The following is a 19,773-nucleotide window of genomic DNA, read 5'->3' as shown; positions in this document are numbered from 1 at the left end:
AGAACCACCATTTGATCCAACAACCCCACTTCAACAATATATCTAAAGGAAATGAAATCCGGATCTTAAATAATGCTCATTGCAGCATTATTCACAATATTTAAGTTATGAAAATGACTGAAGTATCTCTCAGTGTATGAGTGGACAAAGAAAATGGACACACACACACACACACACACTCACACACTGGAATACTATTCTGCCATAAAAAACAAAGTCCTGCCATTTGTGACAATATGAACGAATATGAGAACATTAGAGGCCCGGTACACAAAATTCATGCACTTGGGTGGGGGGGGTGGAAGTGGTCCCTCAGCCCAGATTGCAAGAGGGCACAGGCCAGGCCAAGGGACCCCACTTGTGCACAATAGGGGCCGGGGAGGGACACGGGAGGTTGGCCAGCCAGGGAGGGATAGTGGGAGGGCTCCAGGGTGTGTCTGGCCTGTCTCGCTCAGTCCCAATCAGCAAGCTAAACTACCAGTTGGAGTGTCTGCCCCCTGGTGGTCAGTGCACATAATAGCAAGCAGTTTAGCGGCCTTAGCATATCATTAGCATATTACCCTTTGATTGGTTGAATGGATGACTGGATGACCACAAACTTAGTATATTAGGCTTTTATTATAGGATTATGCTAAATAAGCCAGACACAAAAAGCAAATACTGCATGATCTCTGTTATATTTGGAATATAAGAAAATTGAACTCAGAAACAGAGAGTAGAGTGGCAATTACCAGGGTCTGGGAATAGGAAAAACCAGAGAGATTGGTCAAAGGATACAAAGTTTCAGTTATAAGTTCTTGGAATGTAATATGCAGCATTATGACTACCCTATATGATAAAAGGCTAATATGCAAATAGACCAAACAGTGGACCAACCAAACAACTGAACAACCAGTCACTATAATGTGCACTGACCACAAGGGGGCATGTGCAGAACGTGGTGGGTGTCAGCAGCAGGTGGCAGAGCACAGAACATGCCGAGCATCAGTAGCGGCTGGATGGTGGAGCAGGTGAGCAGGGGCCCCAGTCCAAGGTGGGGTGCCAGTAACTGTCATTGGGCACTAGCCTCTGGTGGTTACTGAAAATTTTTTGCTCCTGTGCACCACAGGGTGCTCCCACCTGCTGCTGGCACCAGGCCCACTTGCACCCGCTGCCAGGACGGGAGCCACCACTTGCACCCACTGCTGGCGCACGGCGCCATCAGCAGTGCGAGTGGCAGTTGCTGGCCCCAATTGCCCCTGAGGGCTTCTCCACCTCCCCCTGCTCCTGAGGGATGATGGGGCAGCAGCCACTGCTCACACCCACCAATGGCACTGGTCCCACTAGCACCCACTGCTGGTGCTGGTCCCAATCACTCCACACCATCAGTGGGTGAGAGTACGGCCGGCGCCCTCAGCACATGGGAGCGGCAGCGGGGGGAGCGGAGCTGCCGGCAGACAGGGGACTGGGGGCCTTCTAGGAGGAGCTGGGCAGGGGCACAGAGGTTGGGCTGAGACCCGCCCCTGTGCCCACTGCAGCCTTGTGGCCCACAGTTCCTTTCAAGGTGCACAAATTCATGCACAGGGCCCCTAGTAAGTAATAATACTGTCCTGTATACTTAAAATATGTGAATAGAGTAGAACTTAAATGTTCTCATTATACCAAAATAATAGTAACTGTATGAAGTGATGGATGAGGTAATTGGCTTGATTGTGGTAATCATGCCACAATGTGTCTGTATATCAAAATATCACACTGTTTATCTTAAATATATACAATTTTTATTTGTAAATTCCGCACCCCCCTTCCCGCCCAGGCAATGATGGGTGTTCAGTAAGACGATGAGAGGATGCCATCTATGTCACAGTTTTGTTTTCCACTTGAGCCCAGTTAGCCACCAGGAATCCTTCTAGGTAAGTATCTTTGTTTTCTTTATTTTAACATTTTTACAGCTTCATTGAGATGCCGTACAATTCACTCATTTCATTTACAACTGAGTTTGGCTAGAGAACTCGAGGAGGAGGCGGTTAGACTAGAGATAGAGAGATTGCTATGTAGCAGCTGTTGTTACAATTCATACAGGAGATGCTGAAAGCCTTGACCAGGGCACGGACAGTGAGAAAAAGATAGACATATTTTGGAAACTATCCCATTATGGCAAAGTTTCTATGAAACAAAATTCCATGTTCTGCATGAGAGTAAACGGCATAAATGTCAATTACTACAGTCCTTGGGAAAGTAGATTAATATCATGTAACAAAGGTCTCAAAAGGCTGTTACACTTTGAGTAGTTTCTAAATCCCTATCATAAAAAAATAATACTTTAAGCACAAAATAGGTATCATCACATTATTTATGGGTGAAAGCAACCTAAATGTCCAATAATAGTGGATTAATTAAGGAAATGGTGGCATATAATTGAATATATACAGTCTTTAAAGTATTTAAAAAAGTAAAATCCCATAGGAAAATATGCTATAATATTAAGGAAAGTGGAAAATGATATGAAATTAAACATACAATGTGTTTTTAAATGCTTTAAAATGTGTAATGTAATTAATTTTTATAATTGCTTTTTCTGCATGTTGTTATGAATTTTGTTTCTGTATCAAACTTTTCTATATTTGTAATATTTTCTACAAGGGTAGTTCATTATGTTTGTCAAAAATATATATAGTATTTTCTTTTTAAAGAAAAAGAGCCATTTTGTTCTTATTTTGAAGGTAATTCAGAGCCATTGTTCGTACCTCCTCTACAGTTTCCTGGAGTCCCACCTTGTGCTATCTTCATCTGCCCCATAACAACTGTGCTCATAGCCTCTCTTGTCCTCTAATTGGGTTCCCAAATAATCCCTTTGGATATTAAAAATGGTGGCAGACTAAGTGGATGCTGCATGGACACACTCCCAGTGCCAAACTGGAATTACAACTAAAATACAGAAAAACTTCCTGAATAATCAACAGAAGACTCACTGGAGAGAAACCTGAAAATAGAGACTGCATAGAGATTGGTAGGAGAGATGGAGGCACAAAAGGGCTGGCTGGGCTCCCACAGACAGCAACTGAAGTTCCTAAGAGATATCTCAGCTGTGGGGGGTTGCCACTGAGAACTCTGGGGTCTAATTCTCAAGCTGGGCCCCCCAGCAGAGAGCATCAGAACTGAGAAAGGTACCCATATAACATCTGGCTGTGAAAAACAGCAGGGTTGCTGTCTGACAGGGAGAGATGGCTGGAAATTCAGGCACCATGTTAGAGGGACAATGCTCAAAATTCCCTTGGAACCATTCACCTTCTGCTCTGGCAGGAGGAGGGCAGAGTGGACTGGAGCTGTGTGGGCAGAAGCCAAGATCAAGGGCTCTGGAATTAGAGTTCAGAAGGCAGACATCCCAGTTTCCTGTTCTGAGTCATTCCCTCATGCTGCAGAGGTCATCTTTCTCTTGTAGACATTTTCTATACAGGCAGCCTTGCCTGGTGGGAAGACAGTTGACCCACCCTATTGGAAACACTTGCCCTATGGTGTGGAGTTACTGAGGCCCATTAAGAGACTGAGAATAACAATTAGCCTCCAGTCAGAAGAAATTGCCCCACCCTACTGAGAAAAAAACTCTTGCCACACCTATGGACAATTGCTTGAGGGCAATTCAAGACAGAATCCTATCAGTCCGGAGCCAGAGATGGTCTCTGGAGGCTTTGAGTCTTTGCCTGATCAAATTAGTCAGAAACAGTGTTTGACACTGTCCTGCACTAGAGATTGAGAGGCGTAGCAGATCTGCCTAATACATAGTCACAAACCCAAACAGAGAGCCCAAATGAGGACACAAAGAAACAATCCCCAAATGAAAGAACAAGAGAGTTCTCCTGAAGAAGAGCAAAATGAAATGGAGATAAGCAATTTATCTGATATAGAGTTCATAATAATGATGGTGAAGATGCTCAACAGCATGAGAAAAGATATAGTATCTATGAACACAGAAATAAAGAATGACATAACACAAATAAAGAACACATTGGAAGGAATATAAGCAGATTAGGGGAAGCTGAGGACAGAATCAGTGAATTAAAAGACAGGATTGAAAAAATCACTCAAACGGAGAACCAAAAAGAAAAAAAAAAGACAATTAAAAAGCAGAAGGACCACTTAAGGGAGCTGTGGGACAATATGAAATGTAAAAATATTCACATAGCAAGTGTGCCAGAAGAGGCAGAAAGGGAGAAAAGAATAAAGAACATGTTTAAATAAATAATGGCAGAAAACGTCTCTAACCTGGTAAAGGAAAAAGTCACACAAGTTCAGGAGGCACAGAGAACCCCAAGCAAGAAGATTCCAAATAGGCTCATGCCCAGACACATCATAATTAAAATGTCAAAAATTAAAGACAAAGAGAGAATCTTAAAGGCACCAAGAGAAAAGCAAACTGTTACCTACAAAGGAGCTCCCATAGGCTGTCAGCTGATTTCTCATCAGAAATTCTATAAGCCAGAAGAGAATGGCATGAAGTACTCAAGGTAATGGAAATCAAGGATCTGAAACCAAGATTACTATATTCAGCAAGACTATCATTCAAAATAGATGGTGAAATAAAGAGCTTCCTGGAAAAGAAAAAAAAAGGCTGAAGGAGTACATCACCACCAAGCCAGCATTACAAGAAATGCTAAAGGGACTGCTGTAATAATAATAAGAAATAGAGAAACCTGGGCATACTGCAATAAAAAAGTACCTATCAATAATAACCCTAAATGTAAATGGATTAAATGCTCCAATCAAAAGACATAGGATAGCTGAATGGATACAAAACCATGACCCAACTATATGCTGTCTACAAGAGACACACCTCAGAACAAAATGCTCACACAGGATGAGAGTAAAGGGATTGAAAAAATTGTCCATGCAAATGGAAAAGAAAAAAAGGCTGGAGTAGCAATACTCATGCCCGACAAAATAGATTTCAAAATGAAGGCCATCACAAGAGACATCAAAAGTCATTACATAATACTAAAGGGATTCATCTAACAAAAGTATGTAACCCTGGTAAACATATATGCACCCACTATAGGAGCACCTAAATACATAAAAACAAAATAAAACAAAAAATTCTAGAGGCCTTTAAGGGAGAGACTGACAACAATACAGTCATGGTAGTGGACTTTAACACCCCCACTGACTTCACTGGATAGATCTTCCAGACAAAAACCTAACAAGGAAACAGTGACTCTAAAGGAAACACTGGATCAGATGGGTTTAATTGACATTTATAAAACATTTCACCCCAAAGCCGCAGAATATACATTCTTTTCGAGTGCACATGGATCATTCACAAGGATAGATAACATGTTAGGAAACAAAACAAGTCTCTACAAGTTCAAGAAGATTGGAATCATATCAAGTATCTTCTCAGATCACAGTGGAATGAAATTAGAAATCACCTACAATAAGAAGACTCCAAAACATTCAAACACATGGAGGCTAAATAGAATGCTATTAAACAATGAATGGGTTACCAAGGAGATCAATAAAGAAATAAAAACCTTTCTGGAAATACATGAAAATGAACACACACAACACAAAATCTCTGGGACAGAGCAAAAGCAGTCCTGAGAGGTAAATTTATAGCACTACAGGCCTACCTCAAAAGACAAGAAAAATCAACAATAAACCATTTAACTCTACAACCTAAAGAATTAGAAAGAGGAAAACAACAAGAAAAGCCCATCATAAGTAGAAGGACGGAAATAATAAAGATTATAGCTGATAGGAGGAGAAAAAAAAATGGCAGCTGAATAGGCAGATGTGTCCTGAGCCTTATCTTGGAGCAGATAGAAGGAGCACCTAAATCCAATAACATCCACCGGAATTGGTGAAGTAGACACAGCTGGTGAGACAATTCACAGCTGGAAAGGGCAGAGGATGCCTGAAGAATGGTAGGATCAGGGATGTGGGCTGGAGAGAGATGCAAAACCACCGAGCCAAGAGGGTCAAAAGAAAGCTGCATGGCACCAAAACTATGTCCCTTGGGGACAGCGTAACATCAGACTGTGGAAAGGAAGTCCCCAGGGCTGCTGGCTGCAGGAGATTCTAGATCTAAGTCCACAGCCATGAGAGGCTGAACCCAGAGGGGGCGGCCTGAAGAATTGCCCGAGACATGTGGTGCTGGGGGGTGGGGGAGAAGAAATTAGCAGTCACATGGTTATTTTGCCTCTATTTGTTCTTTGCTTTTATTCGCTAAACCCAGTTCATAAGACCTTTAAAATACAAACTCACCTGTGGCTGAGGTGCAGGTGGAGGTATGGACTTGTGGAGTCTGGGAGAGGCTGTGGAGGAGAGTGGGTCAGGGAGAGTTGACTAGGAGTCCAGCACTGGGACATTCCTGACCCTCCAGACCTAAGCAGTCAATTTTCTCCTGTAGAGCCAGCCCCTCCCAGCAGCCCCAAGGGAGCTAATACAGCCATGTCCAGACTATACCCTGAGTGGTACAGAGCCCTCAGGGACTGGGTTGAAGAGAGGCTGTTCAGTCCCAGAAAGTGATATAGCATTCTTCCTACCTATAGCCCTGTCAGAGACAGCTGCTTGAGAGATTAAGATTGACAGCAGACAGGCTAAGTGGGCTGATTGGTCCAACCTATTTGCAGTTAAGGCTGTAGAGATCCACAGAGGATTGTGGATCACTTGGAACTTCAACACAGTGCTGACTACCTAACAGGAAACTGCGAAGTGACAGACAGAACAGAAGAGTGGGATCTTAAACCAGCCCCCCATGGGGCATTAAAACTTGGCTGAAACAAATGACACTTCAATTTTTAATTTAATTTAATTTTATCTTTTATTTTTAAAAAATTTCCCTTTATTTTCTTTGTTTTATTATTTTATATTTTTTGTATTATTTTTCTTCATTCTATTTTATTGTTATTTTATTTTACTAATCTTTTCTTTTCTTTTTTCTTTTTTTTCTTCTTATCCACTCATTCTCTTTTTACCTACTCTATACTGAACCAAGGTCCTCCCCCTATTCATTTAATTCCTTAACCTTACTATCTGTATATAAGCTCTGCCTCTACAAATTCTGCCTCCACCACCTATTTTTTTCTGGATATTTGTTGTTTGCAATTTTTTGGCTTATCCGTTTGTTCTGTGGTGTTTTCTGCCCATATACACTTTTTCTTTCTTCCTTTTCTTTTATCTCTTACCTTTTTAAAAATTTTCTTGATATCATTTTTGCTCTCTTTTCTCTGTCCTAATTCTCTTTTCTCTGGGGGTCACTTATATTGGGGTTATCGGTGTTGTGAGTATATTCGCATTTTGTTCCCTTTGTGTCATGTCTTGTCAAGTTGTATTTTGTGCTGTTCGGTCAATGTAGTAGAGTGCAAGCCACCTAACAAGACACCCTGAGAGGAGACTCCATCCAAAAATGGGACAATAACACTCAAGACCCAACTATACTAAGAGAACACAAATATACCCAGTAGGGGGCATCCCTAGATTATCCAGCTCACAAGATCTGAGAGACTGCATCACTGGGTCCCACAAAACATGTACTACATAAGACAAACTCAAAAAATTTGGGTGGCATAGTAGTTTGATCTAATACATTGAAACATTCATAAAGTAATAGCAAAAAATGGTGAGACAAAGAAACAACCCCCCATTCAAAAGGAAGAATCACAGAAAAGGAAATAAATGAAATGGAGGCAAGCAATTTGTCAGAGAAAAAAAATCAGATCAATGGTTATAAGGATGCTGAAAAGGATGGAAGACAAATTCAGCAACATGTGTAAGAATCAAGAGGATATGAAGAAGAATCAAGAGGAAATAAAGAATGACATAGCTGCAAATAAAGAACACAATGGAAAGTTTCAACAGTAGACTCTAAGAAGCTGAGGACCACATCAGCGAGTTAGAAAACAAGGTAGGAATATCACCCAAGCATAGCAGCAACTGGAAAGAAAACTTAAAAAGCAGGAGGAGAGCCTAAGGGAGCTTTGGGACAACACGAAACAGAACAACATCCATGTAATAGGGGTACTAGAAGGAGAGGAAGTGGAGCAAGGCATAGAAAACCTGTTTGAAGAAATAATGACAGAAAACTTCCCTGACGTTGGGAAGAAAAAAGCCACATAAGTCCAAGAAGCACACAGAGTCCCAAACAAGGTAAACCCAAAAAGACCGACACCAAGACACATCATAATTAAATTGGCAAACATCAATGACAAAGTAAGAATCTTTTTTTTTTAGGCAGGAGCAGGGTTTGGGGGGATCTGAGGCAACATGAGGGGAGCAGGGGTGCAGCCCCCTGTGCCCAGCTCAGGAAGGTGCTGCAGCCCCAGGGCCCAGCAGGGTCAGGCCAAGGGCCTTGGTCCTGGTTCTTTTTAAAAATAAAAGCCTTTCACAGAGAGGACGTGGGGCAGGGCCATGCGCTGCCATAACGTTAGCCATGCCTTTCTCCTGGCCCTGCCTTGCGCCAGGTGCGAGCAGGGGCTGAGAAGTCTGGGCAGGGGCGCAGGATGAGTCGGCAGAACAGGACGGGCTGTCCTAGTGGCTTCCTCCACTCCGGCTGGTCCCCGACACCCAGTCAATGATGATGAAACTCAAGCTCATGGTCATCATCAAGAAGCCAAGCACAGCGAAGCAAAGGGCCAGGATCTTGGGGGTGGATTTGGCAGGTTCCCTCTTGGTGGGCACGATGCAGAAGTAGAAGATGGCAGGGAAGATGAAGATGAGGCATGGGGCCGACATGGCACCGATGATCCCGAAGATGCCCAGGATGTTGGGGGCGAAGATGACCAGCAGGTTGATGCAGGTGAGCAGGCCGACGGCGATGACAACATGCCGCAGCCAGCTGAACTCCTGGTCCGGGAACAGCATCTGCTGGATGGCACAGCGCACCGGGAACAGCACGATGGGCACCGTGAGTGTGACCGCCGTCAGCACGGCCACGCGCACGCATAGGATCAGCACATCGAATGGGTCCCCCAGGCTGTAGGTGTGCAGCAGCTCCGACTCCACGTGGTCATAGAAGGTGAGGTAGCCGAAGAGGGCGGCCAGGAAGTACATGACGTACATGACGGCGATGGACAGGTTGGAGATGTGCTGCATCTTCCTCTTGGAGGGATCCTTGAGCTCCGTGTAGATGGGCAGCACCTCGGGGTGGCAGACAAAGGTGAAGGCCATGATGGGGATGGTGTATGCTGTCTGTATGTTGAGTGTGAAGTAGTTTGGGGTGCAGGAGTCTGAGCTGAAAGTCTCCCCCAGGGGCGGTGTCCCCTCCCCAAGGCTGGAGTTGCTTGTGATGTTGGCAGAGTTGGAGAGCAGTGGGCATGGCACCTGGAACTTTTTGTAGATGACTGCAACTAGGAAGAAAACCATGCAGGTGAGCGAGAAGCCGCTGGAGTAACCCAGGTAGCTGAGCTGCCACATCAGTGCCAGGGGCAGAATGATGGTGACCGAGACCAGGATCACCAGGTAGTTCCCATCCATGTACAGTCCGAAGTTTTCTCCTCCAGGTTCAGGAAGGTCTGTATGACCAGGGGCAGCTCGGACTTGATGATGTACAGGTAGCTGGACATGGCTCCGATGTTCTGCAGCGTGATGGCCAGGGCGGCTGCCAGCTTGCCGGGGGTCCTGAAGGCGTGGTAGCCCAGCTGCTCATAGGCACGGATCCCCACGACCCCCGAGGACTTGAGCAGCAGGTGGATGGAGTAGCTGGAGAGCAGGGCCACGGCCGTCAGCAGGAACAGGAAGAGGATGATGCCCGTGTTGACCATGGCGAAGGCTAGCCCCAGGATGCCGCTGCCCATGATGGCGTTGCTCAGGTTGAACACTGACATCCCGAATGAGGTCTTCCCCTCAAAGTCGGTGAAGTGCGGCTCCTTGCCCGGGCTTTTGTGCACGAAGCCCTTGCCCTCCAGGTGGCTCCGCCGGCTGTGGGCCCTCTCGCTGCCTGCGGTGGGGATGTCCGCGGAGTGCAGCCCCTCTGAGTGCTTGCCATTGGGCACCGGCTCCACCATCTCCGTCTGCAGAGGCGCCTCCATGGCTCAGGGAACAGCCTCGCTCTCACGCCAACACTCAGCAGCCTGGCTTCGTGGTGGGGACGCGCGGTGCTCGGCTCTTGGCCGCCGCCTCTCTGCTCCGCCACAAAGTAAGAATCTTAAAGGCTGCCAGAGAGAGGCAGAAAGTTACCTACAAGGGATCTCCCATTAGACTATCAACTGATTTCTCAACAGAAACACATCAGGCTAGAAGGAAATGGAATGAAATATACAAAGTGATGCAAAGCAAGGGACTGAATTCAAAAATAATATACCCAGCAAGGTGATCATTCAAAATTGAAGGTGAAATCAGGAGCGTCACAAACAAAAAAGGGGCTAAAGGAATATAATATTTCCAAACCAGTAATGCAACAAATGCTAAAGGGACTGCTCTAAAAAGAAGAAATAGTAAGGGAAGAAGGGACATAGGCATAAAGAATAAAAATGGTGACAAACAAGTACTAACAATAATAACCTTAAACATAAATGGATTAAATACTCTAATCAAAAGACATAGGGTAGCTGAATGAATAAGAAAATATGATCCATATATTTTCTGTCTACACAAGACCCACCTCAGAACAAAGGACTCACACAGACTGAGTAAAGGGATGGAAAAATATTTCAGGCAAATGTAAATGAGAAAAAAATCTGGGATAGCAATACTTATATCTGACAAAATAGACCTCAAAGTGAAGGCCATAAGAAGAGAAAGAGAAGGCCTTCATAATACCAAAGGGAGCAATTCAACAAGAGGATATAACTCTGGAAAACATATATGCACCCAATACAGGAGCACCCAAATACATAAAAAGAATTTTGGAAGATATCAAGGAAGAGATAGATAGCAATACATTCATAGTAGAGGACTTTAATGCCCCATTGACACCACTGTATACTAGTAAAACCTCTAAACAAAAAATAAGCAAAGAAACAGCAATCCTAAATGCCTCACTAGATCAGATAGAAGTAATTGACATCTTCAGAATATTTTCCCCCAAAGCTACTTCTCAAGTGCACACAGGACATTTTCAAAGATAGACCACATATCAGGATACAGGCAAAGTCTCTTCAAAATCAAAAAGACCAAAATCATATCAAACATCTTCTCAGATCACAATGGCATAAAATTAGAAATCAACTACAATAAAAACAATGAAAAAAATCAAACACTTGGAGGCTAAATAGCATGCTATTAAACAATGATTTGGGTCACCAAAGAAATCAAAGAATAAATAAAAAGCATCCTGAAAACAAATGACAATGAAAATAACAATCCAAAATCTATGTGACACAGTGAAAGCAGTCCTGAGAGGGAAGTTTGTAGCTCTACAGGCCTACCTCAAAAAAACAAGAAAAAATGATAACAAATTATCTAACCCTACAACTTAAAGAATTAGAATGAGAGCAACAACAACAACAAAAAGCCCAGAGTAAGCAAAAGGAAGGAAATAATAAAGTTCAGAGTGGGAATAAATGACACAGAGACCAAAAAACAATTCAAGCCCTGGCCGGTTTGGCTCAGTGGATAGAGTGTTGGCCTGCGGACTTAAGAGTCCCAGGTTCAATTCCGATCAAAGGCATGTACCTTGGATGTGGGCACATATCCAGTAGGGAGTGTTCAGGAGGCAGCTGATCGATGTTTCTCTCTCATTGATGTTTCTAACTCTCTATCCCTCTCCCTTACTCTCTGTAGAAAAATCAATAAAATATATTAAAAAAAAATTCAAAAGATCAATAAAACCAAGAGCTGGTTCTTTGAAAGGATAAACAAGATTTATGAACCTCTAGCCAGCCTCACCAAGAAGCAAAGAGAGAGGACACAAATAAACAAAACAAAAAATGAAAGAGATGAAGTAATAATGACTGACTCTACAGACATACAAAGGATTATTAAAAAAAATACTACAAACAAGTCTACTCCAACAAACTGGATGAAATGGACATATTCCTAGAAAAATACAAGCTTCCAAAACTCCATCAGGAAGAATTAAAAAAAACAAACCTGAATAGGCTGATAACTACTGATGAAACAGTAATAAAAAAACTTCCAGCAAAAAATAGCCCTGGACCGGATGGCTTCACAGGAGAGTTTTACCAAACATTCAAAGAATAACTAAAACCTATCCTTTTCAGGCTATTCCAAAAAATTTAAGAGGAAAGCACACTTCCAAGCTCTTTCTATGATGCCCCCATTACCCTAATCCCAAAACCAGATAAAGACACTACAAAGAAAGAGAATTACAGGCCAGTATCCCTGATGAATATAAACGCCAAAATCCTCAACAAAATTCTAGCAAATTTGATCCAGCATTACATTAGAAAGATCATACACCATGACCAAGTGGGATTTATTCCAGGAATGCAAGGGTGGTACAATATTCGCAAATCACTAAACGTGATACATCACATAAACAAATTGAGAGACAAAAAAAATCACATAATCATATCAATTGATGCAGAAAAAGCATTTGACAAAATCCAGTACCCTCTCCTGATAAAAACTCTTAGCAAAGTGGAAACAGAAGAATCATACCGTAACATAATAAAAGCCTTATATGACAATGTCATACTCAATGGGCAAAACTAAAATCATTTCCCCTAAGAACAGGAACAAGACAGGGATGCTCACTCTCACCACTCCTGTTTGACATAGTACTGGAATTGCTAGCCATCGTAATCACACAAGAAGAAGAGATAAAAGGCATCCAAATTAGAAAAGGAAAAGTAAAACTGTCATCATTCCCAGATGACATAATATTGTACATAGAGAACCCTAAAGACTCCATCAAAAAACTACTAGACTTAATCAATGAATTCGTCAATGTAGCAGGATACAAAATTAACACCCAGAAATCTATGGCTTTTTTACACACCAATAATGAACTCACAGAAAGAGAAACTAAAAAAACAATCCCATTTACCATTGCAACAAAAATATTAAGATACCTAGGAATAAACTTAACTAAGGAAGTAAAAGATCTGTACTAGGAAAACTACAGGATGTTGAAAAAAGAGATAGAGGAAGACATAAACAACTGGAAGAATATACCATGTTCGTGGATTGGTAGAATCAACATCATTAAAATGTCCATACTACCCAAAACAATCTATAGATTCAATGAAATCCCCATTAAAATGCCAATGGCATATTTCACAGAACCTAGAACAAACTCTCCAAAACTTCATATAGAATAAAAAAAGATCCCGAATAGCCACAGCAATCCTGAGAAAGAAGAACAAAGTTGGAGGGATCACAATACCAGATATCAAGTTATAGGACAAAGCCACTGTTCTCAAAATTGCCTGGTACTAGCACAAGAACAGACATATAGACCAATGCAACAGAACAGAGAACCCAGAAATCTACCCAAGCCATTATGCTCAATTAATATTTGACAAAGGAGGCAAGAGTATACAATGGAGTCAAGACAGTCTCTTCAACAAATGGTGTTGGGAAAACTGGACAGATACGTGCAAAAAAATGAAATTAGACCACCAAATTACACCATACAATAGAATAAACTCAAAATGAATAAGGAACTTAAATGCAAGACCAGAAATCATAAAAATCCTAGAAGAATCCATAGGCAGCAAAATAGCAGACATGTGTTGTAGCAATATCTTTACTGATACAGCTCCTAGGGCAATGGAAACTTAGGAGAAAATAAGCAAATGGGACTTCATCAATATAAAAAGCTTCTGCACAGCAAAAGAAACCATCAACAAAACAGCAAGAAAGCCCACTGCATGGGAGAACATATTTACCAATGTTAAGGGTTTAACAGTGGTAAATGTTAACCCGATAAGGGTTTAATCTCCAAAATTTACAGGGAACTCATACAACTTAACAAAAGGAAGATAAACAATCCAATTAGAAATGGACAAAGAACCTAAATAGACACTTTTTGAAAGAGGACATACAGAAGGCCAAGAGACACATGAAAATATGCTCAAAGTCACTAACCATCCAAGAGATGCAAATCAAAAAGACAATAAGGTGCCACCTCACACCTGTCAAAATGGCTATCATCAACAAACAATGAGTGCTAGTGAGGATGTGGAGGAAAAGGAACCCTCTTGCACTGCTGGTGGGAATGCAGACTGGTGCAGCCATTGTGGAAGACAATATGGAGTTTCCTCAAAAAATTAAAAATGGAACTCCCATTTGACCCAGTGATCCCACTTCTAGGAATATATCCCAAGAAACCAGAAACACCAATCAGAAAGGATCTATGTACCCCTATGTTCATAGCAGCACAAGTTACAATAGCTAAGATTTGGAAACAGCCCTAGTGCCCATCAGCAGATGAGTGGATTAAAAAACAGTGGCACATCTACACAATGGAATACTACGCTACTGTAAAAAAGAAGGATCTCTTACCATTTGTAACAGCATGGATGGATCTGGAGAGCATTATGCTAAGTGAAAAAAGCCAGCTGGAGAAAGATAAATATCACATGATCTCATTCATTTGTTGAATATAATGAACAACATAAAGTGATGAACAAAAATAGAGCCAGTGTCACAGAGCATCTAACAGACTGTCTAACCTAAGAGGAAAGGCAGGGGTGGGGGGTTGTAAGGGATCAACCAAAGGACTTGCATATGAGCATAACCAATGGACACAGACAGTAGGGGGGTGAGGGCATGTGCTGGGGGGTGGGAGCGGCTGGGGAGAGGTCAATGGGGGGGAAAATGAGACATATGTAATACTTTAAATAAAGAATTTAAATTTTAAAAAATATTAGAGCAGAAATAATAACTGATGACATAGAAGCAGCAATAAAAAAAACTTCCAGCAAACAAAAGCCCGGGTCCAGAATGCTTCACAGGTGCAGCCATTATGGAAAACAGTATGGAGTTTCCTCAAAAAATTAAATATGGAACTGCCATTTGACCCAGTGATCCCACTTCTAGGAAGATATCCTAAGAAGCCTGAAATGCTAATCAGAAAAAATGTATGCACCCCTATGTTCAGAGCAGCATAATTTACAATAGCTAAGACTGGAAACAGCCTAAGTGTCCATCAGTAGATGAGTGGATAAAAAAGGCTGTGATGCATTTACACCATGGAATACTATGCAGCTGTAAAAAAGAAGAATCTCTTACCCTTTGAGACAGCATGGAGGGGCCTGGAGAGTATCATGCTGAGTGAAATAAGTCAGGCAGAGAAAGACAAGTATCACATGATCTCACGCATATGTGGCGTCTAAGTAACAAAATGAACTGATGAACGAAGTGGATCCAGAAACATGGAACAGAGTGCGGAATCTTGGAGGGAAGGTGGGGGAGGGTGGGTGGATGGGAAGCAATTAACCAAGGACCTTGTATGCATAAATGCATGGCCCATGGACACAGAGGGCCTGGGGCGGAGGGCAAGGGCGGCTGGAGAGGGATCAATGGGGGGAGAAGGGGAACATATGTAATACTTTCAACAATAAAAAATTATTTAAAAAAAAAAACTTCGATCAGCATGAACGTGCAACAGGAAAATAAATTACATTCTAGTAATAAAATAAATAAATAAAAATAATCCCTTTGGTGCCTGTCTTTCGATGAGTAAAGCCAGACGCACTGAAATCTGACCTCATCCCCCAGGTGTGGAGGTGAGATGGTGCCCTCTTTCTGCCCAGAGTCTTGGTTCTGCCATGGAGGCGGGATTTGCCACCAGGTACAGCCCAGGCTCCCAGAAACGGGGAGCCTGCCTTTGGCCTGCATCTTTGTAGAGCGCCTTACAGCCTCCAGCCGAATGAGCTACAAAGCAGGTGACTTGACATAGCCTCCACCTCACATGGAATTAGCTCGGTTGTTGGGGACCGTCATGCTGCTGGCAAAGTCTGGGCTGACCAGAGGACATGGCAAAGCCCTGGACTCTACCCTATGTCGATCCTGGAAGGTTTTAAGGTCAAAGCTCAGGAAAGGTTTAAGGCTTTATTAGAGTTTGCAGCAAAGCGGAATTAGACAAGGCTTGACCAAGGCACGACCTCGGTGGCTAAAAGTGCAGTTACTAAAACATAACCTGATTGTCATAGTAACTGTCAAACATAGATGGATCTATTCTAGACAAAGCTTGCTCAGTCTTGCCCAGCCTGTAACAATCTGTTACTTCCCTATGACAGGCCAGGCCCTAGCAGTGATCTATGAAGCATGACCAGCCACAGCTTAGATATAAAGCAGTGTGTGTAAAGAATAAAGTTGCTGGTACTGGTGCTGGTGCTGGTGCTGGTGCCTTGTGCCAGTCCTCCCAACCCCGTCTCCTGGTCTTTAATCCCACTCCGCCTCTACCCGTCGGACCCTCTCCAAGGTGCGGGTCACCGCACTCGGTTTTAATTTAGTCCAGCTCTTCACTGAATGTGGAGCGCGGTTCTGAAGTTGGAGCGGGGCGAGGGCGGGGGGCGGGGGATGAGGGCGTGTGGGTGAATAGGGAGAACTGCAGAGACCAGGTCTTAGCAGTGGGGAAGCTTCCTTCCAGTGCACGAAGCCTTCCGCGATCACCCTTTCCTGGCTCCCGCCCCTCACTTAGAAAGTCAACAGATTGGGGGGTGGGGAGGGGCACGATGGGTTCCCCCGTACCAGCTCTAACTCTGGGAGCGCCCCGTGGGGTCCACATCCTCTTCCTGGGACCTCCAGCCATGGGTCCACTCCCACGCGTGTCCCAAACAAGCCCGACCCTTCCCCGCAGCGCCCCGTCCGCCCCGCGCCCCGCAGCCCCCTCTCAGAAGCCCCTGACTTCCTGCAGACACCCCTGAGCATCCCGCCTCCCCCTCTCTGGCTGCTCTGCCTCCCACTGTATCCTGCCCACCTCGCGGCCTGGGCGTGGCTGGCACCCGTCTCCCAGGGCCCACCCGCCCCCGCCCCCGCCCAGAGTGGCATCAGCGCGTGGAAGGAGCCGGTGCTGCAGAGGCTCAGCTCGCTGTCGGGGCTCAGGTGTGGCCCCCCTGACTCCCCAGCGGGCTTCCTCCTCTGCTCTAGACTCGGGAACTCACAGCAGGGGAGCCGGTTCCCCGCCCGCGCACCGGGAACTTGGAGGGAGCAGGTTTTCGGGGTCCCGGAGCCCAGCCCTACCCGTTCCCCCGGGGGGAAGCTGAGGCGCCAAGTGAGAGCGCAGAGCGTAGAGGAGATGAGAGACTGGGCGGGTGGGAGGATGGGTGGATGGAGGAGGGGTGGATGGAGGAGGGGTGGATGGAGGAGGGTGGATGGAGGAGGGTGGATGGAGGAGGGATGGCAGCTGAGGTTGCCCCTGGCCCCTCGGTACTAAAACAGAAGCCAAGCCACGCAGGGGCAACGCAGAAAGGGTGACTCCGCTCGCGTCCGGGCGTCCCCTCCAGGTTGGAGCCGCAGGGGGGCGGGGCGGGGGCGGGGCGGGGCCGCCGGGCGGGCGGGGTCGGGGTCCAGGGGAGCAGCGCTCGGGACCAGCGCTCGGAGGCTCCCAGCGCTCGCTGCGCCCGCCGCCCGCCGCCATGCCCTCCTACACGGTCACCGTGGCCACCGGCAGCCAGTGGTTCGCTGGCACCGACGACTACATCTACCTCAGCCTCGTGGGCTCCGCGGGCTGCAGCGAGAGGCACCTGCTGGACAAGGCTTTCTACAACGACTTCGAGCGCGGCGCGGTGAGGGACGGCGGCGGGGGCGTCTTGGGCCGTGGGGAGGGGAGGTGAGGGGAGGGGAGGGGAGGGGAGGGGAGGGGAGGGAGGGGAGGGGAGGGGGCCGGGAGAAGGACCCCGGGGCCCTCGGAGCAGCCTGCGGCTGGGCGCTCCAGCCACCCGTCTGGGAGCCTGGGCCCGTGGAAGCGCGTCCGAGCCGTCGGGGCGGCGGGGACCATGGTCAGGGTCTGGTCCAGGGCGAGGCTCTGCTCCCCAGGGCGCGGGAGGGTCAAGGTTTGCTCTCCATTCACATGGGAGGCCGAGGCTCTGAGAGGCCCCTTCACTGGGCTCCCTCCAGGGGTGGGGGGAGAGGGGTCTGGTCAGGGACACCCCCCGCCCCCCCACCCCCCCACCCCCCCACCCCCGGGAGTCCTCGCCCTGCGGTGGAGCCAGAGGGCACCCGGAGCAGCCGCCAGCTGTGAAAGCGCAGTCGGGGGTCCAGGGACCTGAGTTCCATCCGGGCCCGACACTAGCTCACTCTGTCCCCACCTCTGGGCCTCAGATTCCCCAAATGCACTCGCGGATGTCTCCACGCTGAGCAGCCGCCGTTTCAGGACGCGTCCCAGAGGTATTTAGAAGGAGCCCGGGAACCCGGGAGGAGAAGCCTTGCTAGGCAGCAGGGTGTGCACCAGGGGGCGTCCACCCAGGGTGAGGGCTGGGGGCGGGCGGGCGGGGGGAGGACTCCCCTCTCCCCTCCTCGCTGGAGGCCCCGGAGCTGGAGGAGTTCAGGAAGCCAAGGGAACGGGTGTCCCCTGCACCCCAGTCTGTGGGCCAGGCGCGGTGTGACGGGCAGAGGCGGCCTCACCCGGAAGCGGGCTCCGGCGGCTCCGGCACGAGCTCCAGCCAGGAGCGTGCGGCCGGGTCCTCCCGCGGTGCCTTCAGGGGCGCCCAGCGCGGGGGCCAGCGCATCGGCAGTGCCCCAGGAGGCTGCGAGGCCCACGGAATACTGTTCCCTCCGCCACCCCAGCTCTGAACGGGCCCAACACATGTAGACTTCGCAGAGCGCCTTCTCGCCACCTCGCGCATTATAAGGTCGAACCATATAAAATTGCTCCGAGTCCATTAGGTTTGACAGACAAAACGGCAATTTCATGCGGCTCGGCCAAATACTTGCGGCTACATGGGTGAAGTGTGCTTTAGGTCTGCAGGGCCTGGAGCACGTAGGTAAGAGTCCACCCCTTTCCAGGCCCAAATTCAGAGGAGCCTTAGATCCGAGCTATAGGCTGACCGGGCACTTAGCCAAGTTCAGCATACAGGGTGGGCAAATGTAGGTTTACAGTGTGAGTACACAAAACACAGTTTATTCTTGTAATGCTATTTATTCTTGTATTCTTTCCTTTTGTTGTTTGTTTATTTTGTTAATCCTCACCCAAGGATATTTTTCCCATCAAGTGGAAGGGAGAGGTAGGGGTGGAGGGTTGGGGGAGGGAGAGAAACATCCATGTGAGAGACACATGGATTGGTTGCCTCTTGAACACACCCCACCTGGGGCCAGGGATCTAACCTGCAACCCAGGTATGTACCCTTGACTGGGAATCAAACCCATGACCCTTCTATGAGCAGGCTGATGCTCTAACCACTGAGCTACCGGCCAGGGCTGTATTGTTTCCCATACAAACAGCTGTCAACCTACTTTTGCCCACCCTGGATTGGCAGGGCTTGAGCTCCCTTCACGGAGAGATAGGTGCTGAGTGTAAGGACCACCTCCTGCTGCTGGTTGCCCAGCCAGGGAACTGGCCTGAGCACAGGAAGGCTAACTAGTCATCCATGTGAGACCATGGCACCCCGGTCATTTCTGAAGCACCTTCGTTTACTTGTTATTTATGGGCTCCCCACACCTCGGGGAGGAGAACAGGGTGCGAACTGCTTCCCTTTTATCAGTGGGCCACCGTGGGCCCTGTCCTCCCACACACGGCACACAGCAGGGTCCTCACTGCGCCGCACGGGGCACCCCATGTGGCTTCTCCCCAGAAGACAGTGGTGTGACCCAACCAGGCTGTTGGCAAAGGGGCGCAAGCACTGTTCTGTTCCTTACCTCCCTCCCTCTCTTCTATCTTCCTACCCCCAAGAATTCATTTAAATGCCCTTGTGATTCAACACCTCAGCCAGTGTCTCAGAAGCAAATTTC

General features: G+C 46.5%; 2 protein-coding genes across 2 annotated transcripts in view; one reads left to right on the top strand and one right to left on the bottom strand.

Moving 5' to 3' along the window:
* Positions 1-8,502: 8,502 nt before the first annotated feature.
* LOC308528867 (sodium-coupled neutral amino acid transporter 3-like) lies at positions 8,503-10,001 on the bottom strand (the record flags this gene model as incomplete). Its single annotated transcript, XM_081104726.1, is given in 2 exon segments — positions 8,503-9,452; positions 9,455-10,001. Coding segments are annotated over 2 exon segments (1,497 nt in total).
* Positions 10,002-17,393: 7,392 nt separating this feature from the next.
* Positions 17,394-19,773, top strand: part of ALOX5 (arachidonate 5-lipoxygenase) — a 45,540-nt gene continuing 43,160 nt past the window's right edge. Inside the window, exon 1 of the mRNA XM_081104722.1 lies at positions 17,394-17,612. Coding sequence (XP_080960848.1) covers positions 17,463-17,612 — 150 coding nt within the window. The 5' untranslated portion in view covers positions 17,394-17,462. The remainder of the gene's footprint in view (positions 17,613-19,773) is intronic.

Source organism: Myotis nattereri (assembly GCF_964212035.1).
Source record: "Myotis nattereri genome assembly, chromosome: 13".
Taxonomy (NCBI): Eukaryota; Metazoa; Chordata; class Mammalia; order Chiroptera; family Vespertilionidae; genus Myotis; species Myotis nattereri.
The sequence above is the reverse complement of the archived record's forward strand: the minus strand, read 5'-3'. Positions and strand labels throughout refer to the sequence as shown.